Source organism: Xiphophorus couchianus, chromosome 5 (assembly GCF_001444195.1).
Source record: "Xiphophorus couchianus chromosome 5, X_couchianus-1.0, whole genome shotgun sequence".
NCBI lineage: Eukaryota > Metazoa > Chordata > Actinopteri > Cyprinodontiformes > Poeciliidae > Xiphophorus > Xiphophorus couchianus.
In genome coordinates this window covers 40,583,323-40,606,347 of record NC_040232.1, presented here as the reverse complement: position 1 = coordinate 40,606,347, position 23,025 = coordinate 40,583,323, and the positions used below count along the sequence as shown (strand labels likewise).

The 23,025-nt window shown below is 40.3% G+C and overlaps 2 protein-coding genes across 3 annotated transcripts in view; both read right to left on the bottom strand.

Annotated features, from left to right (window-relative positions):
* pdia2 (protein disulfide isomerase family A, member 2) overlaps positions 1–19,525 on the bottom strand; it is a 35,982-nt gene extending 16,457 nt beyond the window's left edge. The window contains exons 1-3 of one of the 2 annotated variants that reach the window (XM_028019125.1): positions 19,088–19,525; positions 17,351–17,557; positions 2,243–2,353 (exon numbers count right to left, since the gene is read on the bottom strand). In XM_028019125.1, the coding sequence (XP_027874926.1) occupies positions 2,243–2,353; positions 17,351–17,557; positions 19,088–19,355 (586 nt within the window). In that variant the 5' untranslated portion in view covers positions 19,356–19,525. The remainder of the gene's footprint in view (positions 1–2,242; positions 2,354–17,350; positions 17,558–19,087) is intronic. The other variant, XM_028019126.1, reaches the window with a different exon arrangement.
* A 1,073-nt stretch (positions 19,526–20,598) lies between these two features.
* percc1 (proline and glutamate rich with coiled coil 1) lies at positions 20,599–23,025 on the bottom strand. The gene has a single exon (XM_028019141.1). It carries the CDS (start codon positions 22,317–22,319, stop codon positions 21,477–21,479), a length of 843 nt encoding a protein of 280 aa, XP_027874942.1. The 5' UTR covers positions 22,320–23,025; the 3' UTR covers positions 20,599–21,476.

Below are 23,025 nucleotides of genomic sequence, written 5' to 3'. Positions count from 1 at the left end.
TAAAGGATCCAATAAATGTTCAGTCTTGGTAAGAAGATATCTCTTAATCAATTTTTCCAAAGATTTCATGACAAGGGAAGTCAGTGCAACAGGTTTAAAATCATTCAGGACTTTTGGGTGGCTCGTCTTAGCCACATGAATCACTATGTACTGCTTCCAGCACCTTGGCTCCCTCTGTTGGTTAAGTGACATCTGGAAGATGAAATAAAAAATAGAAGCCAACTGTTTCACACCAGAGGAGAGCAGTCGACCACTGATATTATCTGGTCCTGGGCTTTTTCTAACCTTACAGCGTTTAAAAGATTCAGCTACAGAAATAACAGCAAAAGGGATATGACCACAGCAAAGAAGCTTGTTTTACAGATTTAAAATCTCATTACTAAAATCAGAAGAATCAAACCTAAGATAAAACATATTAAACTCATTTGCCAATTGGTTATCAGAATTAAAACCAGGCACCTTTCTGTTGCACTTGATCTCTTACCCAACAGTTGTTTTTAGCCCATTCCAAACTGGGCCAAGTCTGTTGTAGGCAAGGTCTTTTTCCAGCTTTTCCTTGCAATTCAAATTTGCCTATTTTATTTCATTCTTAACTTCCCTTCTAAGTGTAACAACTTTAGAAAAAGTGCTTTTATTTTTTTATTATTATAATGTTTGAAATTTCACCAAATCCTGATTAACACTGAAGAATCCTATTTTTTTTGGTTATATTTTAAGAATTTTATTATTTTTACTTATTGAAGAAGAAGAAGAATTACTTTATTCATCCTGGAGGCCCAGGGAAATTATTTCGCAGTTACAGCAAGAATTTTTTTATACACAGATTAACACACACGACTGAGCCGGCGCCATTTTTGAAGGAGGACATACGGCAAAGGTCATCGGGACCGGGAGTCGAACCCGCGACATCCGCAGGTCTAAGGCCTCCAAATGTGGGGCGTGCTAACCCCCTGCGCCACCACAGCACGCCCCAATATAAGCACTAGTAACTGTACTGTCACTTTAAGAGAGCGTCTTATGACATCAGTACTGTACTACCTTCAGTTGGCGCTAGTCTGCCTGAGAAGAGGTAGGAAATTTTCTTTGCTTTTGGTTAAGCTCGCGTTTTATGAAATATATAAAATAATTGTAAGTACACGCACCTGTGAATGTTTAGTTTTAATACATACAGAGGAGTATTCTTTTTATTCCGCAATTTAAGAACTTTTTCTTAAATGTTAGAGCAGATATTGTTATTAATTAGTCATAGGGTTTCTCCATGTGCTTATCTGCTAGGGGAATTCCGACTCCTGTGAATGGAAGAGCTGCATGTTAAAGGGCATTTTTATTTCTATTTCTGCAGGCCTCTGCCAGCAACCTGCATTAAAGAACAACAAGCAACTCCTGTGGTCCGACTCCCTTCTTCAACTGAACACAACGCAGAACACATCAAGGTTAACAGACTGTATAAGACTAGCTTATCAGTAAAGAACACTAATAGTATACACCGGCTACATAAGTAAATTCACCTCATTGAGGTTTCCTTCACAGAATGCTTTCCTCTTTTTGTTCAACAGATTTTTCGATGATTTTGACATCCAGGGTTTACTATTAAGAAATATTTTCACTGTATTCTTTGGAATCACACAGTGTTCACAGAGAGTCACATAGGTACTAATAACATCAGCTAATTCATCAATGTCACTACAAAAGTCCTTAAACATGTCCCAGTCTGTTATGTCAAAGCAATCCTGCAGGTTGAGTTTGGAATCATCAGTCCAGTTGGTGATCTGTCTAGTGATGGTTTTACCTCTCCTAAGGGCAGAACGATAAGCTGGTAAAAGTTGCACACAATTATGGTCAGCTCCACCCAATGGAGGGAAAGGGACAGATTTATATGCTCCTTTGACAGAATCATAACACAGGTCCAGAATTTTGTTGTTCCTGGTGGGACAGGTGACATATTGATAAAAGTCCTTATGAGTTCTTATTAATGAACAATGGTTAAAATCGCCGAGGATGAATAAAGGGGCATCAGGAGACTTAGACTGCAGCTTCTGTGTCACTTCTGATATGGACTCTGACGCTTGCTCCTCATTGGCTCTTGGATGAATGTAAACAACGACGATAAATATGTGGGGAAATTCCCGAGGGAGATATAGAGGCCGCAGAGACACGGACAACAGTTCAATGTGTTTAGTGCATAACTTCTCTCTGACCATAACAGTTTTACACCAGCGTTCATTAACATACAAACACACACCCCCTCCTTGTGATTTTCCAGTAATGCCAGCATCCTGGTCCAGGCGTACTGGCGCGCCAAATCCATCAATAGTCATTTCCATGTTTGAATCTCTGTCCGAAAGCCAAGTTTCTGTAAACACCAATAAACATTTGTCTCTGAATTCATGTTGAAATCGTACCTGTGCTTGAAGCTCATCCAATTTGTTGCGGAGAGATTGCGCATTAGAAAGAATGATGGACGGTAGAGGGATGCGAGAAACCAATTGTCTCTGTAGACGCTGGAGCAAACCACCACGTCTACCCCGCTTCCTTTTTTTACGTGGTGGAGGATTTAATTTTTTCCTCTTGCCACTCTTAAGATCAGTAAAAGAATCCAAAGATAGACAAATTAGATCTGGAGGGGGTGCTGAAGGAGGCTCGCTCCACTGCAGAAGAAACTCCTTGCTATATTTAGTCCGGGCCAAATGGTCTTAAGAGACTGAAGGAAAAGCAAAGCACCATCCACAATAGAAGAAAACACGCCGTAATTTCCATTTTGCATCAAAAACATTAAAAATAAAATGGGAACACATGAAACGCCTACACGAACAAAACAAACGTACTTGCTGCTGATCGCCGCAAGAGCCGCGCCCCTCAGCCGCATGCACAGAACTTGAATGTTTATTGATAAATATACAAATACATATTGGCGGATGTGATGGCTGCAGTTACAGCCACACAAATGTGGTAATATTCACTCTCACCACACGCAATAAGTTCATTTCACTTATATTTGGATTTCTTTAAGTTTAGGATTTAATTTACAGAATAACTAGTTTTGGGAATGGGATTTGCTATGTTAGTTTCAGTTAGGTTTCTGTGTATTTTCCCCTTTGTGTTTTGTATGTGGCCTGATCAGCCAGTATTTAAGTCCCCTTTTGTCTCTGTTTGAGAGGTCTGTTTTTTGAGTTAGTCTGAGTTGATGTCTGTTACTTTGACCTCTTTTATGGGCCCAAATTTTGTCATTTTTTCTATTATTTACCCAAGTTTTGTTTTGGGTTAAATAAAAAATAATTATTTTTGACTTTGAACCGGTGCCTGGCTGTTCCTTAACTGCTCGGTCCATCACAGTGGTGTCAGAAGTGGGATCTCGCAGTTAAAGGCACCGGTTATTATTTTTTTTAGTAGTCCTCTTCCTCCTCTTACCAAGCCATGCAAAGAGCAGGAAGGAGTGCCAAAGGACAAAAAGGAGATCCTCAAAACCAGCCTGCCGGAATGGAGGAGCAAGTTGGAGAGGAAAATGGAGCCTCTGGAGGGGTGGATAGCACTGAGGGTAAGGAGCCAACAATATCAGAAGTAATTTCCATTCTTCGTTCTCATATGGGCCAGCAGGAAGCCCAGGAAACAAGACGGAGGGAGGAGTTTAATCGGCAGGAACAGCGCTTCAGAGCACTGCGACACCAATTTCAGCTGCTACAGGTGGAAGTGCAAGCGCGTACCCCCCTTGCTCCTGAGCCTCGATTGGATGAGTCACAACAATCCGATGCAGAATCAAGTGAAGGTGATGACCATTGTTGTTGCGCAACACCCCCCCCCCCTCCTTTCTGTCTCTACTCTCTCACTCTCGTACTTCCTCTTCTGAGAGGGGAGATGTGCTACCAGCTCTCCTTCTAACGGGTTAATTGAGTTTCCTAAATCTGCTGGGATTTACCCTGTCCAGAACTGAAGTAAACTCTGTTTAAGCTGGTTTCGAGAAACGATTCGCCTGGTTATCTGACGGCCTACATCCAGGTGTCCCACCCTTCTTCCCCCTGTGAATTAGCCAGACTGAGCAGCCTACAGCCAACTAGTTTCACAGAGCACACCTGTTAACGGTCGCTCGTTCTCTATTTTACAACTTGCATTTGTTATTGAACCAGGTAGGTTTTAGTAACTCGGGCGAGTCCCAAGCATGATGTTTTAAATATGGGCTACCAGCAACCTAAAAACATTTTCCACTTTTTCCTCTCCAGAATCAAACATCACAGCTATTTTACAACCATCAAAGAACTTTAAGGTGACTCATTAACTGAATGTCCACAACATCTTTTAGATTTTCTTTATGCTAAATATTTTATTAGTAAGGCATTTTTGCAAGGGTCAGTACAGCTTAATTCAGTAGCAGAAATAATCAAATAAGTAAAATCAATCATCTAGTCTATCTTTCCCTACTGCTGACACTGAGAACTAAAAAAGGGAACCTTTGAGAGAGACGGATGGAGCCTGGCGCCTCGAACCCCAGACCTGGCACGACGACGAAGAAGGTGCTGCAGCAGGAGGAAGACGCTGATCGATGAAGGCCAGGATCTCCGCAGGTCTGATGAGCCTCCTCTCCGCATGGATGCTGAGGTCACACAGGACTTGGTACTGGCAGGAAAAAAGGCACCAGTTCTTCTTTCTTGTCTTTGCCTTTGTCTTCATCTTTGTCTTTGGGGTCTGAACCCAGCCGATGAGAGAAGTGCGATTCGAAGCCACAGGTTGTGGGGCTGACGGGTTGGTCTCCATGTGCAGGACAGTCGTCGTCTCTGTGGCCCCGGCTCTTCTTCAGCTGCAGAGTTCTTTGTCCATCTCTTGGCTCGAAGCTGCCCGGAGGATCCAACGAAAGGTTCCTCTTTTGCACCCACCTTATATAGGGTTTATCCACCTTTTGGTGCGTTTTCATTGGCTAGCACTGTTGCTGTGCTTGTTTAATTGGCTGACTGCTTAGACAGATGATCTCATATCCATCACTGTCTTACAGACATTATGTCCTGATGTCTGTGCTAATGTCTCAGGGTTGCTCAACCTCCTATGTCCCTTGCCTGCACAACCTTTCACCTACTCTCTACCTCCAACATATCAGTGATGTTTAATTGCAGTTACACCTTTTTACACCATTTCAAGTTTAATGTCAAAATCACATTTATATCACATTTATTTTCTTTAGCTTCTCTGATTTAGCATTCATTTATAATTTTATAACCATAACTTATTAATTATTCTTATTATAATCTTAATGTGAGTTATTACAGATGTTTTCTGAAAAGAAACCAAGAATAATCCATGATTCTAATTATTTAATACCAAAGTTACAGTTACTTGTTTTTCTTGTAAGTGTTCTCACAAATATAAGTGTAAGTATTATTACAAGTAAATCAATATTAATATAAGTATTTTACTTTGAATCTTATCAAATTACTCAAAATGTTTAGATTTAATTTTTTTAAACTTTCATGCTTTAAAATAGTCTCAGCTATTTTTATAAATCTGCAGGCTGGAAACTTCCTCTTTTTCCAGGAAACCTGCTTTTCCTGTTTAATGACTCTCTCTGACTGACTATGATTTCTTATGATTAGATAGAAAAAAGTAGAATTAAAGCAAAGTTTGCATGAGACAAAAACAACACACACAACCAGATTTATTTTATTGACACTTAAGTCTACTGTTGGGCCTTGATGTCACTTGAGTGATTCATTTTAAAGATAACTTTATTTATTATTACTGTTAAACTAACTTTATTGACACTTAAGTCTACTGTTGGGCCTTGATGTCACTTGAGTGATTCATTTTAAAGATAACTTTATTTATTATTACTGTTAAACTAACTTTATTGACACTTAAGTCTACTGTTGGGCCCTGATGTCACTTGAGTGATTCATTTTAAAGATAACTTTATTTATTATTACTGTTAAACTAAAATCTCCAGCATGGGGAAGTGGGATGAGCTCGGATTTTCTTGACACCATACCTGCAGCAATAATGAGCAAATATATGCTCCCTCAGGTCAGTTTCACTCTCATGAACCCAGACTTGAAAAACTGACAGATGAGGATGACATTGAACATTTTTTAACAACATTTGAACGCATGGCTCTAGTTTGCCGGTGGAAGAAAGCAGATTGGGTTTTTTACCTGATTCCATTACTCACTGGCAAAGCAAGAGCTGCGTATGTTCACATGGACATGGATGACTCTCTGGATTATTATAAAGTTAAAGAAGCGGTGCTTCGAAAGTACGACATTAATCCTGAAACATATAGATTGAGATTTCGATCATTGGAAGTAAAACCTGAGGAGAATCCAAAAGAATTGTACGCAAGATTGAAGGACTTGTATGGAAAGTGGATGATGCCAAGACAAAAAACTGTGCAGGAGGTTGGGGAGATCATCATTTTAGAACAATATTTAAGAATGCTGTCTCCTGAGTTGCAGATATGGGTTAAAGAACATAATCCAAAATCGGCTGCAGAGGCTGCCCAGCTGGCTGACGTGTTTGTGGCAGCACGGACAAAAGGACAACCCTGGAGTCAAAAAGCATGGAAGTTGAGGGAGGTTGCAAGACCTGTTCCCCATTACCGAAAGGCAGGGGTGAGTAAACCTCTAAAGGGCCAATCATTGAATGCTTTATCAAGAGTCCCAGCCAAAACAGTGATTTGTTATCTGTGTGGGATGGAAGGACACACAAAACCAATGTGCCCGAAGAACTCCACAAAAATAACACAAATGTGTTTTGTGCCCAGACAAAGTATGGACTCCAAAGGGGAGTCTAGTTTAAGAACGACCTCAATTGAAGTTGAGGGTAAACAATTAGAGGCACTCATTGACTCAGGAAGTACTCAAACTCTGGTGCACAGAGACTTTGTTCCAGCAAATAAGGTTAATGTGGAAACAATCCCTGTCCGCTGCATTCATGGAGATGAGTTGTTGTATCCAACAGCAGACTTGTATATTAAAGTACAAGACCAACTTTATCTTCTAAATATTGGTGTGGCTGAGAATTTGCCATTTCCAGCAGTGCTGGGTCAAGACCTGCCTGTGTTGGGTGATTTATTGAACTCCAGCAAAATGTGTAACATTGCATTAACCAGATCTCAGGCTAAAAAGAGAGAGGAGTTTATACAACCACTCTGTGCCTTGCCTTTTTATGACGCGGACCTGGAGACCACACCCGGGAAGTCTCGCAAGTCCCGCAGACAGCGACGGCAAGAGAAATTTCAACACGCTGTCAAGTCACCTTCTAGCTCTGAGCCTGAGTTACCAATGGGGCTTAAAATCCCTGCTAACATTAGAGAATTGCAGCACAGCGATCCAGCCCTAACATCTTTATTTCAGAAAGCAGAGGGAAATAAAAATCCTGAACGAGGTTTGAACGGCCTGGGTGAATTTTTGCTGAAAGATGGCATCTTATATCGTCAGCATTGCAGTTAGTGGTTCCTGAACCAGTCCAGAAGGTAGTGCTGTCTTTAGGACATTCCATTCCATGGGCTGGCCATCTTGGAAAGCACAAGACACTGGCCCGCATCAGAAAATATTTTGATTGGCCTGGAATACGATCTGATGTGACTCTGTTCTGCAAAAGCTGCCCTCAGTGCCAAAAGTCTTCCCTAAAAATTCCTCCCAGAGCTCCTCTTCAGTCTTTGCCAATCATCAACACCCCGTTTGAGCGGCTGGGAATGGACATTGTTGGCCCCCTAGAAAGAAGTAAATCAGGTAATCGTTACATGCTGGTGATCCTGGATTATGCTACAAAATATCCAGAGGTTTTTCCTTTGAAATCAATAAAAGCTAAAGCAGTTGCCTTCTGTCTCATACAGCTCTTCTCACGAGTTGGGTTTCCAACTGAAATTCTCACTGACTGTGGAACTAATTTTCTGTCCACTTTGTTGAAGCAGGTGTACCAACTCCTAGGAATTAAGAGCCTAAAGACTACTCCATATCACCCTCAGACAGATGGCCTGACAGAGCGCTTCAATCAGACCTTGAAGCAAATGTTGCGCAAGTTTGTCAATGAAACCGGCACAGATTGGGACCAGTGGCTACCTTATCTTCTCTTTGCATATAGAGAAGTGCCACAGGCCTCTACTGGTTTTTCACCTTTTGAATTGCTGTATGGCTATGAAGTCCGGGGTCCCTTATCTCTGTTAAGAGAGACATGGGAGGGTGACAAAGAAAGATCTCAAGCTGTAGATGTTGTCTCTTATGTTGTCCAGATGCGGGAACGACTGGAAAAGATGATGGCATTGGCCCAAGCTCATAAGGAAGAAGCACAGAAACATCAGAAAAATTGGTATGACCAGTCAGCTCGCCAGAGGTCTTTCAGCCCTGGCCAGAAAGTGTTGGTGCTCCTTCCTAGTGCTGACAGTAAACTGTTGGCAAAATGGCAAGGTCCGTATGAAATCCAGAGCAAACTGGGGCCAACAACCTACAAGATTGCCATTCCAGATCAGCCCCGTTCCACCAGGGTGCTCCATGTCAACCTGCTTAAAGAATGGGTAGAAAAGCCAAAGGCAGATGTTTTTCTTATTCAGGATGTGACAGAGGAAGAGGAGGAGGATAACCAGTACCTGCCAAAGCCTTCACCTCAATCGCTGGATCTGGACCACCTCTCGGAAGAAAAGCAGGCTCAGGTGAGAAATCTGTGCACCCCAAACATGTTTCAGGGAAATCCTGGTAAAACGGACCTTGTCCAACATGACATTGTATTAAAAGATGGAGCTTCTGTGAGAAGACTGAGTTACAGAATACCTGGGCGTCTGTTGGCTTCACTGAAAGAGGAAGTTGATCTGATGCTGTCACTCGGAATCATTGAACCATCAAGAAGTGAATGGTGCCACCCAGTGGTCTTGGTGCCGAAGAAGGACGGCAGCCTACGGTTCTGCATTGATTTCAGGTATTTGAATGGAATAACACAATTTGATTCATATCCAGCCCCCCGCATCGACGACATGGTTGAGCGGATTGGGAAGGCCAGATATTTAACAACCATAGATCTCTGCAAAGGTTATTGGCAGGTACCCCTGACGGAGCAGTCAAAAGAACTTACTGCTTTCCGGACCCCATGGGGCCTGTTCCATGTAGTCCATTTGGACTACATGGTGCCCCGGCAACATTCCAGAGATTGATGGATCAGGTACTATCTGACATGTCTGATTTTGCTGCAGCCTACCTTGATGACATAGTCATTTTCAGTGCTACCTGGGAAGATCACCTGAAAAATTTGGAGAAGGTGTTGGAGCGACTTCAATCTGCAGGGTTGACTATTAATCCAGCCAAGTGTACAATTGCCAAGTCTGAAACTGAGTACCTGGGGTTTGTTATAGGAAATGGAGTGATAAAGCCTCAAATAAATAAAATTACAGCTATAGAGTCCTGCCCTCTGCCTGAGACCAGAAAACAGTTAAGATCTTTTCTGGGTATGGCAGGGTTATATCATCGGTTTATCCCTCATTTCTCAGCCAGGGCCGCGTTATTAACGGATCTCACTGGTTCACGAAGCCCCAATAAGATCCTCTGGACAGAGGAGGCTAAAACCGCTTTTCAGGACCTGCGGCAATCTCTCAGTAAGAGCCCAGTCCTGCACAGCCCTGAGTTTAAGAGACCTTTTATTCTACAGACTGATGCCTCTGAGAGAGGTTTGGGAGCTGTTCTGTTGCAGGGACCCCCTGGAGAGCGCCATCCAGTGGCTTTTATTAGCCGCAAGCTGTTTCCAAGGGAAATACGATATTCAACCATTGAGAAAGAGGCACTAGCCATTAAATGGGCCCTGGACTCATTCAAATACTACCTTCTTGGCAGAGAGTTCACCTTAGAGACTGACCATAAAGCTCTCCAATGGATAGAGAAGATGAGAGATACCAATGGAAGGATTACGCGATAGTACCTTGCCATCCAGCCATTTCGATTCACCATCCACCATATCCCCGGCAAGGACAACTGCATCGCAGACTGTCTCTCTCGCTGTCCCAGTGAGAGATCTGAAGAGGGGGAGTGTGTGATGGCTGCAGTTACAGCCACACAAATGTGGTAATATTCACTCTCACCACACGCAATAAGTTCATTTCACTTATATTTGGATTTCTTTAAGTTTAGGATTTAATTTACAGAATAACTAGTTTTGTTTAGAAAGCAACACATCACAGTGTATTCTAGAATAAGTGCGCACATTTTAGTTTATATTGTTGTGTTTTGCTTGATTTAATCTTTGTTTTGTTTCTGAGTTTAAGTGCTGGCTTCCCAATCCTTAGGAGAGCAGAGAGGTGGAGAAGGGGTGGAGCAAGCCAGCTGAGACTGCAAATTGGTTCACACCATTACTCATCATCCAGAGGATTTGGGATTTGCTATGTTAGTTTCAGTTAGGTTTCTGTGTATTTTCCCCTTTGTGTTTTGTATGTGGCCTGATCAGCCAGTATTTAAGTCCCCTTTTGTCTCTGTTTGAGAGGTCTGTTTTTTGAGTTAGTCTGAGTTGATGTCTGTTACTTTGACCTCTTTTATGGGCCCAAATTTTGTCATTTTTTTCTATTATTTACCCAAGTTTTGTTTTGGGTTAAATAAAAAATAATTATTTTTGACTTTGAACCGGTGCCTGGCTGTTCCTTAACTGCTCGGTCCATCACAGCGGATATGTATTTATTTAATGAGGGAGCGTGGGGCCTAAGAAGAGCAACACTCTATATCAAGGTGTGCAGAACTGTTTGGCAGCTTCTTTTCCTCAGGCAAAAGAGGCTAAAAAAGAGATTTAAGTGACTGAAAAATTCAAAATTGTCAAGTCTTTCAGAAGGATGCAGCACTCTTGAAATTGCTATTGCTAAGATATTGGGGATATTGGGTGTGATCACAGATTCTCTGACACAGACGCTTTGATGCAAATAGTCAACAGGGTCACAAGAAACATGTTGAGAAAAAAAGATGTAAATTAACTGCCAAAGATTTGAGAAGAATTAAATGTGAAGCTACCAGGAACACATTATCTTTCAGTGCTGTTATATTCCAGAACTGCAACCTACCTGGAGTGCCCAGACCTCTGAGACATGGCCATGGTAAGGAAGGCTGAAACCCGACCACCAGTGAACAAGACACATAAGTAGAAACGTCATGACTGGGCCAAGACAGATCTGAAGACAGATTTCTCAAAGGTCTTATGGACTGATGAGATGAGAGTGACTCTTGACAGATCACATGCATCAAAGTAGTCCACTACGTGTCCAGCCAGTAAAGGCCTTAAAGATGAAAGAATAATAAAGTGGCCCCCTTCCTCACCAGACCTAAACCTCATTGAGAACTTGTGGATGTCATGTTCCGTGCTTTTCTGTGTGTTTATTTTGAGTTTCCAGTGTCTCTGTGTCTCCGTGTTGTCCTGTTCTCCCCTCGATTACTCCCAGGTGTTTCTAGTTTCCCTAATTACCGCCTGTGTATTTAGTGTCCCCTGTGTGTCTGTGTCTTTGTCGGGTCCTCGTCTCATTTGGCTGCTAGTCTGTTGTCTGTGTACCCAGTCCTACGTCTCGTCTGTTTGTGTTGTGGTTGCTACCGGCGTCGAGCCCTGGCTTCCGCTCGGCTGTGCTGCCCGTTTGTTTGGACCATGTTGGACTGTGTTGTTCTGGACATTCTTCATTAAAATCATTCATTTACTTCAACCTGGGTCTACAGCGTCTGCCTCACCACCTTCACCGCCGCACCTCATGACAGAGGACCCTTCTTAAACGGGAGATTTATGGTGAAGGAAAACAGAACAAATCTCCGAACAGTGTCTGGGAGGCTGCATAAAAAGTTGATCGTCAACCGATCAAGAAACTGACAGAATGGAAGCCTTATAAATGTTACTGAACAGAAGGGTGGCTATGTTGATCACTGATTTATATTTTAAATGTCAGAAATATTTATTTGTCAATTTTGAGTTCTATGTTTATTATTCTCACTTTAATGGATGACAATAATCAAGTGAGATGGGAAAATTTTCAGTTTTATTCAGTTGTATAATTGAGAATGAAAAGAATGCCGATGTTTGGATATGTAAACTATATTCTCCCTGTGTAAATAACTTAGTTTCTGTGAAGATGCAACAGAGGACTAAGTGAATTTCTCTTTTATAAAATGATTTAATTTTACCTTATTGCTGCTGTAGGAGCCATGGTTTAAAAGTTAACAAACTTCGAGCCATATGCTTTATAAAATATTTATGATTGCTTTGAATGTTGTCACATTTGCATCACTGCATCATTTGTTACAAACAAATAATACAGTTAGTTCAGGGATGTAGAAACCCAGGAGCAGAACAACTAAAACCAGTGATATTCTTTTCTTTTCCATTCTGTCATCTTAACATCACACGCAGACCTGTTGCCATGGCAACCGTCAGACAACATCTCCAGAAGTCGAAAGGCTACTTCAAGTGTATCAGCAATTAACATAAAAAAACACACTAAAAAAATTCCCACACATAGTACACAGAAATACCAAAACAGAACATTCAGTCCACTACAGATTTATCTTTTTTGAATTTTCAGGCTTGATGTTTATTTTGCGATCATTAAGAAGTGATTGTCTTGTAGCTGGGGCATCTTGTCCCGGAAGTATGGTGCTACGCTGTCTTCCTCTTGCTGAGGAGATCAGATCCCAGGCTGATGATTCGTGCAGAGGTAATATACTTCTAGAGAAGTATATTACCTCTGTACAAAGCGCCGTTGACTGGTTTCACTTTAGAGAAGGTTGGCCTGCTATACTGTTCCAGTTTTTGTTTCAGTTTCAGCTTTTGTTTTAGTTTAGAATTTCTTTTTCTTGGATAGTTATTATTGATCAAAAGTATTTTCTTTTCTTTGGTTTGCTTAAGGAAGGGAAGTTTTTATTGTCTAGCCCTCTGGCTTGTTTTTAAAAAAAGGAAACATGCTGTCCCTGGGTCCCAAGCTGTTTTATTTAGATTGAGGAGACTAGTGGAAGGGGAGTTTTTCTTTTCCTTGCTGTATTCACCAGGGATTTTTGTGTGAGTGTGTTTTTGTTAGGGAACACTTGGGTGTATTTAGTTATATTTGTGTTTTCCTTATTATTATTCCTCCCCCAAGCAGTCTAACTTTATTTAATTGGGTTTTAACTATGTCTCTCAGCTATAAGGTTTCCAGGGCCAGCATAGACTCCTACTCTTAATGTGGTCATTTTTGTACAATAAAATAAACTGACTATTTTTGTCCATAGGTATTTGTGAATTCAATAAACTGTATTTAATTTGCAACAGTGCTTCTGGTAATTTTTACAAACTTATCTGTGTGATCTGGTAAAAAGGGGATTTAAGGTTCTCCACACATAACAGAAACTGTACCCAAGGTCACAGTCTGAACGCTCGCGGTAGTTGATTAGCTAATTTAAATACCTGCTCCACTGATACTCTGTCACAAACTAGATGTTTGAGTCGCCTTATTTTTGTGCCAACTGAACCGAAATGCACATATACTTATAAAGGAATAAGGTATTGTGTCCGTATTGTATGAAATATTGGTGGGGGCTGTCCTCTTCAAGCCAGAGTTGGTGGGGACATGTCCACACCAGTCCTTCAGGAAGTTACGCCTGCCCCTGACTGATGCACACGGACAGACATTATAGACTTTACGTTTACTCAAAGATTTCACCGCAGAGGCAACTAAAATCAATCAATAAAAAAACCTTTCTGAATATCTTCTCATGGACTCTGAATTAAATCGTCTTTCTGACCGGAGCTGACCGCGTGTTGAAGAGTTATGGACCGGACGCTTTGGAGCGTCTGGTTAGGAAGCGCGTTCCAAACCTTTGGTTGAAACGGCGCTTAATTCAAGTCTCCATTACAGACTAGAGAAAACTAAAGACAATGCAATGTTGTGTTAAACCATTTATAGTCTAAACAGAGGAGCCGGCAGTTTATCTTGAGGAAATAAATAAAAGTGCAGAAGTTAATTAGACCGTAACATGCGCAGTCTGCCGCTGCGAAGAATGAAACTGAACTCATCCTGCGGTTTTAACTAATGGAGCTGGAAGACGTTTCCCTCCCGCACCCATAAGGAGAGCGGCGTTCTGGAGGAGCGCGGCAGACGTAACATCTGTCTGTTTCGGTGAAGCGAAACCACGCAAAAAGATCCTCGTAAAAGCGCACGCCCGGACCGCACAGGGTAAAAGGCTCGCAGAGTTCAATTGATCGGTTTGGATCAGACAGATCCTACTGACTGATGAACTAGCGCAGATTTGTCTGCAGATGCGGATCAGGAGGAATTTATGAAGCTGTGCGTTCAGACCCCAGCTGGTGAAGTGCTGGTAATTTAAGTGAAGTCGTTTAATTTAATTTATTCTAAGTTATTGGGGTCACAGTCAGTGGTTTTTGCCACTACGAGAAAAAAGTTAGAACAGTGATTCTTGAGAAGAGGAACAAAACAGGTCCTATGATAAAGCACAAAATTTGAATAAAATATACACAATATATATATATATATATATATTTTAATATCTGACTAAACTAACCTGGACCATGTGAGCACAGCAATGTATGTTTTCCTGGTGTTTGATAAATATTTTTAATTTTAAACATTGTAGTAGGTGGATGGTGTCTTTAAAATAGCTTGTCCTGGAGCAAAACTCAATACATTATAATAGTTTAAAAAAATTAAAGGAATACTAAGATAATATATTATGACAATTAAATATACGTATTCAAATAAATAATTATAAAAGTATCAATAAATTTCATTAAAAATATGTTTTATATATTTTCCAACTCCATTGAAATTTGTCCCAAGATTTTGTCAACACCGTCAGACATAAAAAGAATGTAAAAAAAAAAAATCAGGCATTATTGGGGGCATCAGAACTTCTGTGGAACCCATGACCTCTTCCTTTCTCTTCTTTTGCTAAGAGGGCTAAGCAGCTCTGGTTAGCTTATGTTATTCTTTATTTTTTTTCTTACATTTTAGTCCTAAGTTGTTTGTCACAACCATGATGTGTCAACGCCATAACTGACAATTTACTAAATTTTGATTAAATTTTGTGAAATAAATGCTTAATTTTGGTATACTGTAAGGATTTCATGGACCTGATGAGCTACAATATGGCCTCCTTCAGAATAACATCATATAAATTGAGGTAGTTTGGCATTTTGTCAACTCCTTGAGGGTTTTTAACTGACATTGTGACTCTTTCAGTGATAGTGTTGAATGTGTTGAATTAAATGTGTATTTAATTCATTTTAATGTATTTTACATAAATGTCATTACTTCACATGTATCAAGTATTTCTTTTTACTCACTAGTTTGTCACCACCTTCAGTTCAGCATCAACTCCGTCATGCACTGTCAACTCCCTCACATGGACTTTATGTTGTGTTTTTTTGTTTTAAATAATATTTCTTTTGTTTCTTGAGAAGCATTTATCTGTAAAACTGAGTAAAAATATCACTAACATGGTCATTAAAAAATAATTTTATATTTAGTTTTGTCAGATGGTGATGACAAAGTTCTGAGCCAGGTCAATTAGTAATTTTCAAAAAAATGTTGCAACTGGAAGCCTGCACCTTAGCATCTTTACATTTCCAAAACATTATTTATCACATTTGTATACATAACCTTGAGGAATAATTTTTTTTAAAATTGGGAAAATTTAAACCCATTTTGTCCCACTTCTCAAGAATCACTGAGATGCATTCATTTGTTTTATGTGTGAAGGAATCTGGGTTCACCGGCCAACTGAATATTAAACTGCAAAAAATGCAGCTGAATAGCCTATGTTAATACAAAAGACTGTTAATTATTTCTTTTCAGCCCTCTAGTTTGGTTTTCCTTTATCAAGGTGTTTTATATGTAGTATTTTATTTCCGCTACTGGGTGGTTCCTCGACCATATTTTGTTCATAGATCTGATTATTGAGTAGCGTGGATATCAACGCAGACTTTGTTTATTACCTCTTTCTACTGTGTGCGTCCGTTGAATGTAAGTAATGCTGTTGGTGGTTTAGTTTAGTTTTATAAATGCCTAAGAGCTGTATTTGTACTTTGTCCTGTTGAATATTATGATCGTTTGGTGTGGTTTACTCGTATTGTGGAGAGCTAAAAGTTAGCTGTTTAGCATTAAGCTATTAAGCTCTGCAGCTGTTATTCGTGTTACCATTTCCAATTGAATTGCCTTATTTCTCTTGTATGTTTTATCATGTGACGCAGGGTTGATTATTATTTATATGTACTTACCGTCTCATATTCAGATATTAACCAGTTACTAGTCTAGTGTAATCTTTAAACACGTTTATTCACTTTGTGGACATTAGGTTTATTTGTGAAAGTATTTACAGGCAAGTTCTCATAATTTGTATTTGTTTATCTTTATAGAAAACCACACATGTGCCTTTATATGTATGGAGGAAACTCAAGAGCTAATTAAAGTCAAGTAAAGCTCAATTCTGGACTCGGACGTTCTCTTATTTCACTAACTCATCTAAAATATCAGCTGTTCTAATCCGACACCTTGGAGAGTGATTATTTATCCATAACCAAACCAGCTTCAGTCTTCATTACTTCCTTACTAATATGATTATAATTTGACGGATAAAAATAGAAAATGACGGACTTTTTTATGCTGTCAGTCAAAATGACGGACAACAAAAATGTCTAGTGTGACCTCTGTTTAGCATATAAATGTTATTAATAATTTAAAACTGCTCTTAAAACTAGACATATTAGCTGTTGCTGCTGTTTGTGTTGGGACTGTTTCCCTGTTTGAGTCTTAGCAGTGCACTCAGCCTGTGGTTTGGTATGTTGTATGTTTTACCCGATCTAAAACACACAAGATACCAGCCTAACAGGATGAGATCTTTGGGTCAGGTCAAAGATTAAGGACAGGTAATCATGAATATGATAACACTAAAATCACTCTTAGATCTTAGAGCTGATTGTCTTAAAACTTTCCTCTGTGTGTCTTAGGTTATCTAGAGCTACCACGTAAGCCGCTGCAGGCTTCGGCTCGTGGAAGACATAGTGTCCACCTTGCTGAAACTATTTACTCTCCATTTGTGCATGTATTCATACAGTTATTGCTGCCATTATCTTTGCATTATCGCTCTATTTCTGTTTACTACAGAAGGCACAATAGGGTCAGTGCTTCTGTGTTTATCTTTAATTTTCCTTCAGTCTCTGTTTGTCTGTCGATATACATGGCTGCTCATCTTGAGCCTGGTCCTGGTTATGCTGGGGGTTTTTACACCTCATGTCAACCTCAAGGCCCTGCGGCCAAATCAGGTCTGCCACAAGTATTTATGTGGCCCTAAACTCTTGAGATAAGAGTTGTGAATACATGTTAATAGTGGTTGCATATAATTTCTACAATATTTGTCTAAGATAAATGTCTCTGCATCTCTACCGGTGTAGTCCAATGGCAGCCTGCGCTCCCCGTTGATGAACACCTTCAGAGTGGGAAAGCTTCCGACCTCAAACTCATCAGCCAGCTCCTTCTCCTCGATGGCATCCACCTTGGCCAATCGCATGCCTGCTCCCTCCTCCTTCAGTTTCTCTGCGACCTCGGCGTAAATCGGTTCAAACTCTTTGCAGTGGCCACACCAGGGAGCATCTTCAGACAAACACACACATATTTGAAGCACAATTGCACACTGTCAAGCAGAGTTAAGCAGTAACTAGTTACATTTACTCAATTACAATTACTTGAGCAACTTTTAAAAAGAAAATTTAAAAAAACTTTTAAGAAGTATTTTTACTACACTCTACTTTTTAATTTCACCTGAGTAGTTTTATTATGAAGTACCGCTACTCTTACTTGAGTAAAATTTCTGGACTCTCTACCCACTGAATGAAGAACAAACATGTTTTAACCAAAAATTCACCAGACACAGACCTGCAATTTTTGATAAAGTTTCTTACGTTTTTTATTGAAAGAAGCCGATCTGGAAAAAGTTTCTTTTGCCTGATTTTATTTTATTCTCCTGAGACCCAGCAATACATTTTTGTCCTCTGTGGAGGACATAGGTTTTTTTGTTCATAACTCTGAAACCATACATGCCACTGTGTTAAATCCTGTTGGTCCTTAGAGAGGACATGCTGGGCCTCGAAATGTGTTCATATTTGCCACAAGAGAGTCCCGATGTCGTCTCCAAAGGACATACTCTAAAAAATAAATAAAAACATGTTTTGAAACTTTTTCAATTGTAGAGATGTTTTTTCACTCCAAAGAGTCATGTAGTGTAAAAAAAAAGAAATTCAAAAACTTTTTTTTCTCTGGGTCTCAGGAATTATTGTCATTTTCATCCTTAAGATACTAAAATTTAACTTAAAAAGTTTAACTTTATATTTTGGTCCACCTGATAATGTAATTTTTAAATATTTAAGGATTGATCATTTTTTCAGTTACTTGGTACTTGAGTAGACTATTTACCAAATACTTTTTTTACTCTTACAGGATGGCTACTTTTTACTTTTGCTTGAGTAAAAATATGTTGAAGTAGTGTTACTCTTACTTGAGTAAAATTTTTGGCTTCTCTGCCCGCCATTGACTAGAACATTGACTGGAAGCATTATCTGTCCTGTTGCTACCGTTCCCTCAATTCCCAGGGAAATAAGCTGCTGATAGCAGAAGTGCTGACTAGCCTCAGCTTTATCCTCACTGCTCCTTTTTTCCCTCTGCTGTTGTCCTGCTGAGCTCATGTGTGGGTGCTTTTCAGCAGGACAACAGCTGAACTTGACAGGACATGTGTGGGGACATTTCTCCATTTGTTTCATAGTACCTCAGGGGTATGAATATAAAATACCAGAGGAAATCCTCTATTGGCGTGTGATAAAATAATGTAGTCCTGCAGCTCTAGGTGATATTTTATGGTTATCTCAACTTCATTTCTTTCTTTTATTAGTATAAATATTTCAGTTCTTTTAAGAAATGGCTCATATTTAGGTATCCTTTTGATATTTTGAAGCCATTGAGTGTTTTCAATTTTAGATCAATATTTCTTTAAATTAATGTTTTTGTATTAAACAGCAGCACATGTAACATATGTTCTACCAACTTTCTGTAAAACAGCACATCCTGCACAACCTGCCTGTTTAAACTTATATTTAATAATAAGAATATTAATAATATATTTTTACTTACAAAACTCAACCAGTAAAAACTCATTTTCGCTGAGAGCTCTGTCAAAGTTGTTGATGTGTAGAACCAAAACGTCTTTTTCTTCTTCTATGTTTGTTGTCTTCTCCTTCTTTGGCTTCTTGTCTGTCTCCTCTGAGGTGTCCTCTTGTGTCTCTGCTGATGATGCCTCTGTTGCCCTGTCGGGGTCATCCTTGGGGTCACCGGCCTGAACGCTGAAGGACCCCAGCAGCAGCAGGCCCAGCAGAGCGATGCATAGCTTGTGTGTTCTCATGTCTCTGTGTGTGTGTGTATGTGTAACCTGCTCTGTCACCTCTGCTCAGGTGTGGGGGGACCTGTCCTACATTTATTTATCTAACATGGAGTGTGTGTGTCAGAATGTTACTGGTCTTCCCTCTTGTCCAATCGGAGGCTGCACTTTCACAGGACTCGTTGGAGCCAATCACATCATGCCATGTAAAGATATTGATTTGGTTCATAAACAGCAGTAAGCACAAAATTTATTAAATGTCAGCATTTGTCATCTTTTTTCTATTTGTTGGCATGTTTTTAATTAATACTGACAGATATTTACGTTGGAAGATATTTTATAGAATAACTACTTATTGGTGCTTATCTAAACCTCATTTACCTAAAAATGGCTCAATGATAAAGGTAGGAGAAAAGTTAGCTTTTTCTTTAACATGTATTATGTTTAGAGTTTAAACAATGTGTTGGACCTGGATGCAGAAGAAATAATGGCAGGAGCTATAGCTTCAGGTGGAGTTTTTTGTACAGTACATTATGAAAGGTATTCCCACTGATTTTTCTTTTATACATTTTGCTTTTATTTACTTCAACATAGTCAATATATTTTATTGGAATGTTATACGGGACCTCGAATACATCAGACCGGTCATTAATAAATTCAACAGGTCTGACCGATAGAGTGACAGGAAAAGACCATTATTAAACCTTTTGGTCTATATGAAAAATACAGAGTGAGGGATGAAAACTAACATGTAGCACAAACCTGAATCTAAATGAGACTCCAGAGACATTTAGAGATATTTCAGCCTCTACATGTGCAAAACTGGGAGAAACATAAATCAACAAAAACCTTGAAATCCACATTAGTTCTGTGAATACTTTTGAAAAGTAATGTGTGTATTGTATGAAGTCCATCCACACTCTGAGGTGGCTTTGTTGGTCGTTAATTGCTTCAAAATCTTTGGAAATGGAATAAAAACAAGTGAACAAGTAGTCAAGGTCCAAAGGAAAACAGAAGAAATGTAGAAACTGTAAAGAAAAAGTGATCAGGATCATTATGATTGAGTGAAAGAGTCTCAAATGGAGATGCAGCAGAAGTTAAGACTTTTGTACTGTTCTGTATTAGAAAGAGGCTTAATGAACATCTATCCATTTGAGCTCATGTAACCCTTTAACAGATAAACCAGCAGGTGTTCAGCAGTTCAACTGCTTCACCAGAACACTCTTTACCACCAGCACTGTTGATCTAGCACCACTACAACACCGCTGTGCTCTTAAGGTGAAGAGCTGAAGCTTAAAACCAACTGGGAGAATGCTTACAAATGCTGGTTTGTTGCATGAAATGTAAGAATGGACAGTTTATTTGGACTATCATTTATATTAGTATATTAGATGCACATCATCTTGGACAATGAGTCTAATCCATGCTGGTTGGATACAGGAGCACCTTCAGCCAGACTCATTTTTACCAAAGTGAACCACAGAGCAACACAGAAAATCATTTCTGCCTGTAGTCATTAGATTTTACAATGTCTAAGTCTGAGCTACTAAAATCTAATTTACTCTTCACTCATTTGTAGATTATTTATAGATTAACATGTTTCCATGTGCATGCTTGTTATTTATTTATTTACATTCAGTCATATTGAATTATCTCATCACTCTTAGGTATACATTTTTATAAACTATAATCTATAATATTATGGTTATATTTATATTATTAATATTTAATACCTTAGATGGATACCTTGTCAACGAATAAGCAATTTCCCCTTGGGATCAATAAAGTATCTTCTATTCTATTCTGAAAGAACCTTAGCGGAAAACGATAGGTATAAAATTAATATTGATATGGGTCCTCGTTTTCATATCTGTGCATCCTTAATGAAATCTGTCATATGAAATGTGCTCCAAAGGCTAATCAGTTTTTGAAATAACCAGAGAAAGAAAGAAACCTTTCCTTCAAAATTAAAGCATGGCTTCTACGGCAACTAATCTAAACATTCTTGAAGCGTTTCCTTGTCAGAGGACATACAGGACCACAAAGAGAAGAAAACAACCTGTTTTGTTCCTGTTCATTTCTGTTAGTTGAACAGCTGCAGAGGTCGGAACCCATGTTGGTTTCAGGCAGCGGTTTCAGTGTGTTTCATTCTGCATGTGTGTCGTCCATCAGTGTGTGAGTGAACTCTGGGTGTGGGTCCCAGTAGGCCAGCAGGTCACTGAAGTCTGGCTCCGTGCCGGTGATGCCGTGCTGCATCAGTGGGTTGTAATGTGTGTGTCTGCCGCTGTCGGTCTGTCCAGGTGAGCTGCTGCTAGTGTGTGTGATGTTAGGTGTGCTGCTGAAGCCGACCAGCGGGTAGCGAGGAACTGGCTCAGTCCAGAAACTTAGTGGGAGGTGCCTGTTGATCATTGGCTGGACCCTGAGTCGACCCAAGCCCTTGTGGTTGAACAGGTCAGCCAGGGGCCCTAAACCGCTGCGTCTTGGGTTGTCATCTGGAGCCACCACACCGTTCACCTGCTCCTCCGGAGTCCCCGCACCTGCGATCCTCAGCAGGTCGTCATAGTAACGCAGCCGGCCGCTGCTCACCACAGAGACAGAGTCGTCATAGATGTCACAAGCTTCTCGATCTGCAGAGGAACGGCCGAAATACCGCTGGACGTCATGACTGATGAGGTCAGCGAACCTCAGCAACTGACTAGTCACATCCAGAACATTCTGAGCAGGATTCATAATGAACTGATCCAAGCATTCCTCTTCTTCTTCTTCTTCCTCCTCCTCCTCCTCTTCTTCATCTTCTCGTTCCTGTGGCTTCTCCTTCATCTGATAACCCTCATCCTTCTTGCATGTAGAGTGCAAGAAAGTGTGGAAGTAGGGAGGAGCCGGGGCCTGAATGTGGAAATTCCTGATGACGCCTGTGGCCATGTCACCTCCAGACCTGTAGAGGTCAAAGCAGTAAGAAAAGAAAAAGTACAAGGACATAGGAGGCATAAAACACTGCAATTGGTGTAAAAGTTTTCCTACCTTGGAGCTGGATTTGTCCTGGAGGAGAGAGTCCGGGTCCTGTGTGTGAGCTGATGAGTGACAGTGTTCTCTGATTTTATACCGCAGCTGACATGTGTCTCCTGTCGAACCAGGGCACCTTCCTAAAACAAATATTTGCGTGCCGGATCGGTCAGACTCGCTCTGTTTACTCTATCACCGGGCAACCTGGAAGGAGATCCAAGCCTAATGGGGGCTCTGCTAAGTGACCATGGAGAGTTTTTACACACGTGTACACAAGCTCATCATTGCTTTTTCCGTCCCTGTTATCAGGCTAGTTAAAAGATAAAAGAGCGTGAAATCCAATCACCCGCTGTGTTGATTTCTAAAGGGGTCGAGAGGAGGCCGGGAGTGGTCACTGTATTCACCCGGACCCTCGTCTGCCCTGGACACCACACTGTGACACTGCACAGCCTGCTCAGACTCAGACTTCCTGAAACATAAAATTCCACCATACTTTGTATATGCAAACTCCATTTCTTCTCTCATGTGTTTATAACCTTTTCTGGCCTTACTGGAAGTAAATAAGGATTACAAGACTGCATATAATTCTAAAAATTAAGCTTTAAGTCAGAAACAACCTGCAGAGGAACTTGGCCTTGCAGTGAAGCAGTAATTAGTTGTCATTTGTGGTTTCATTCTGAGTCATCAAATA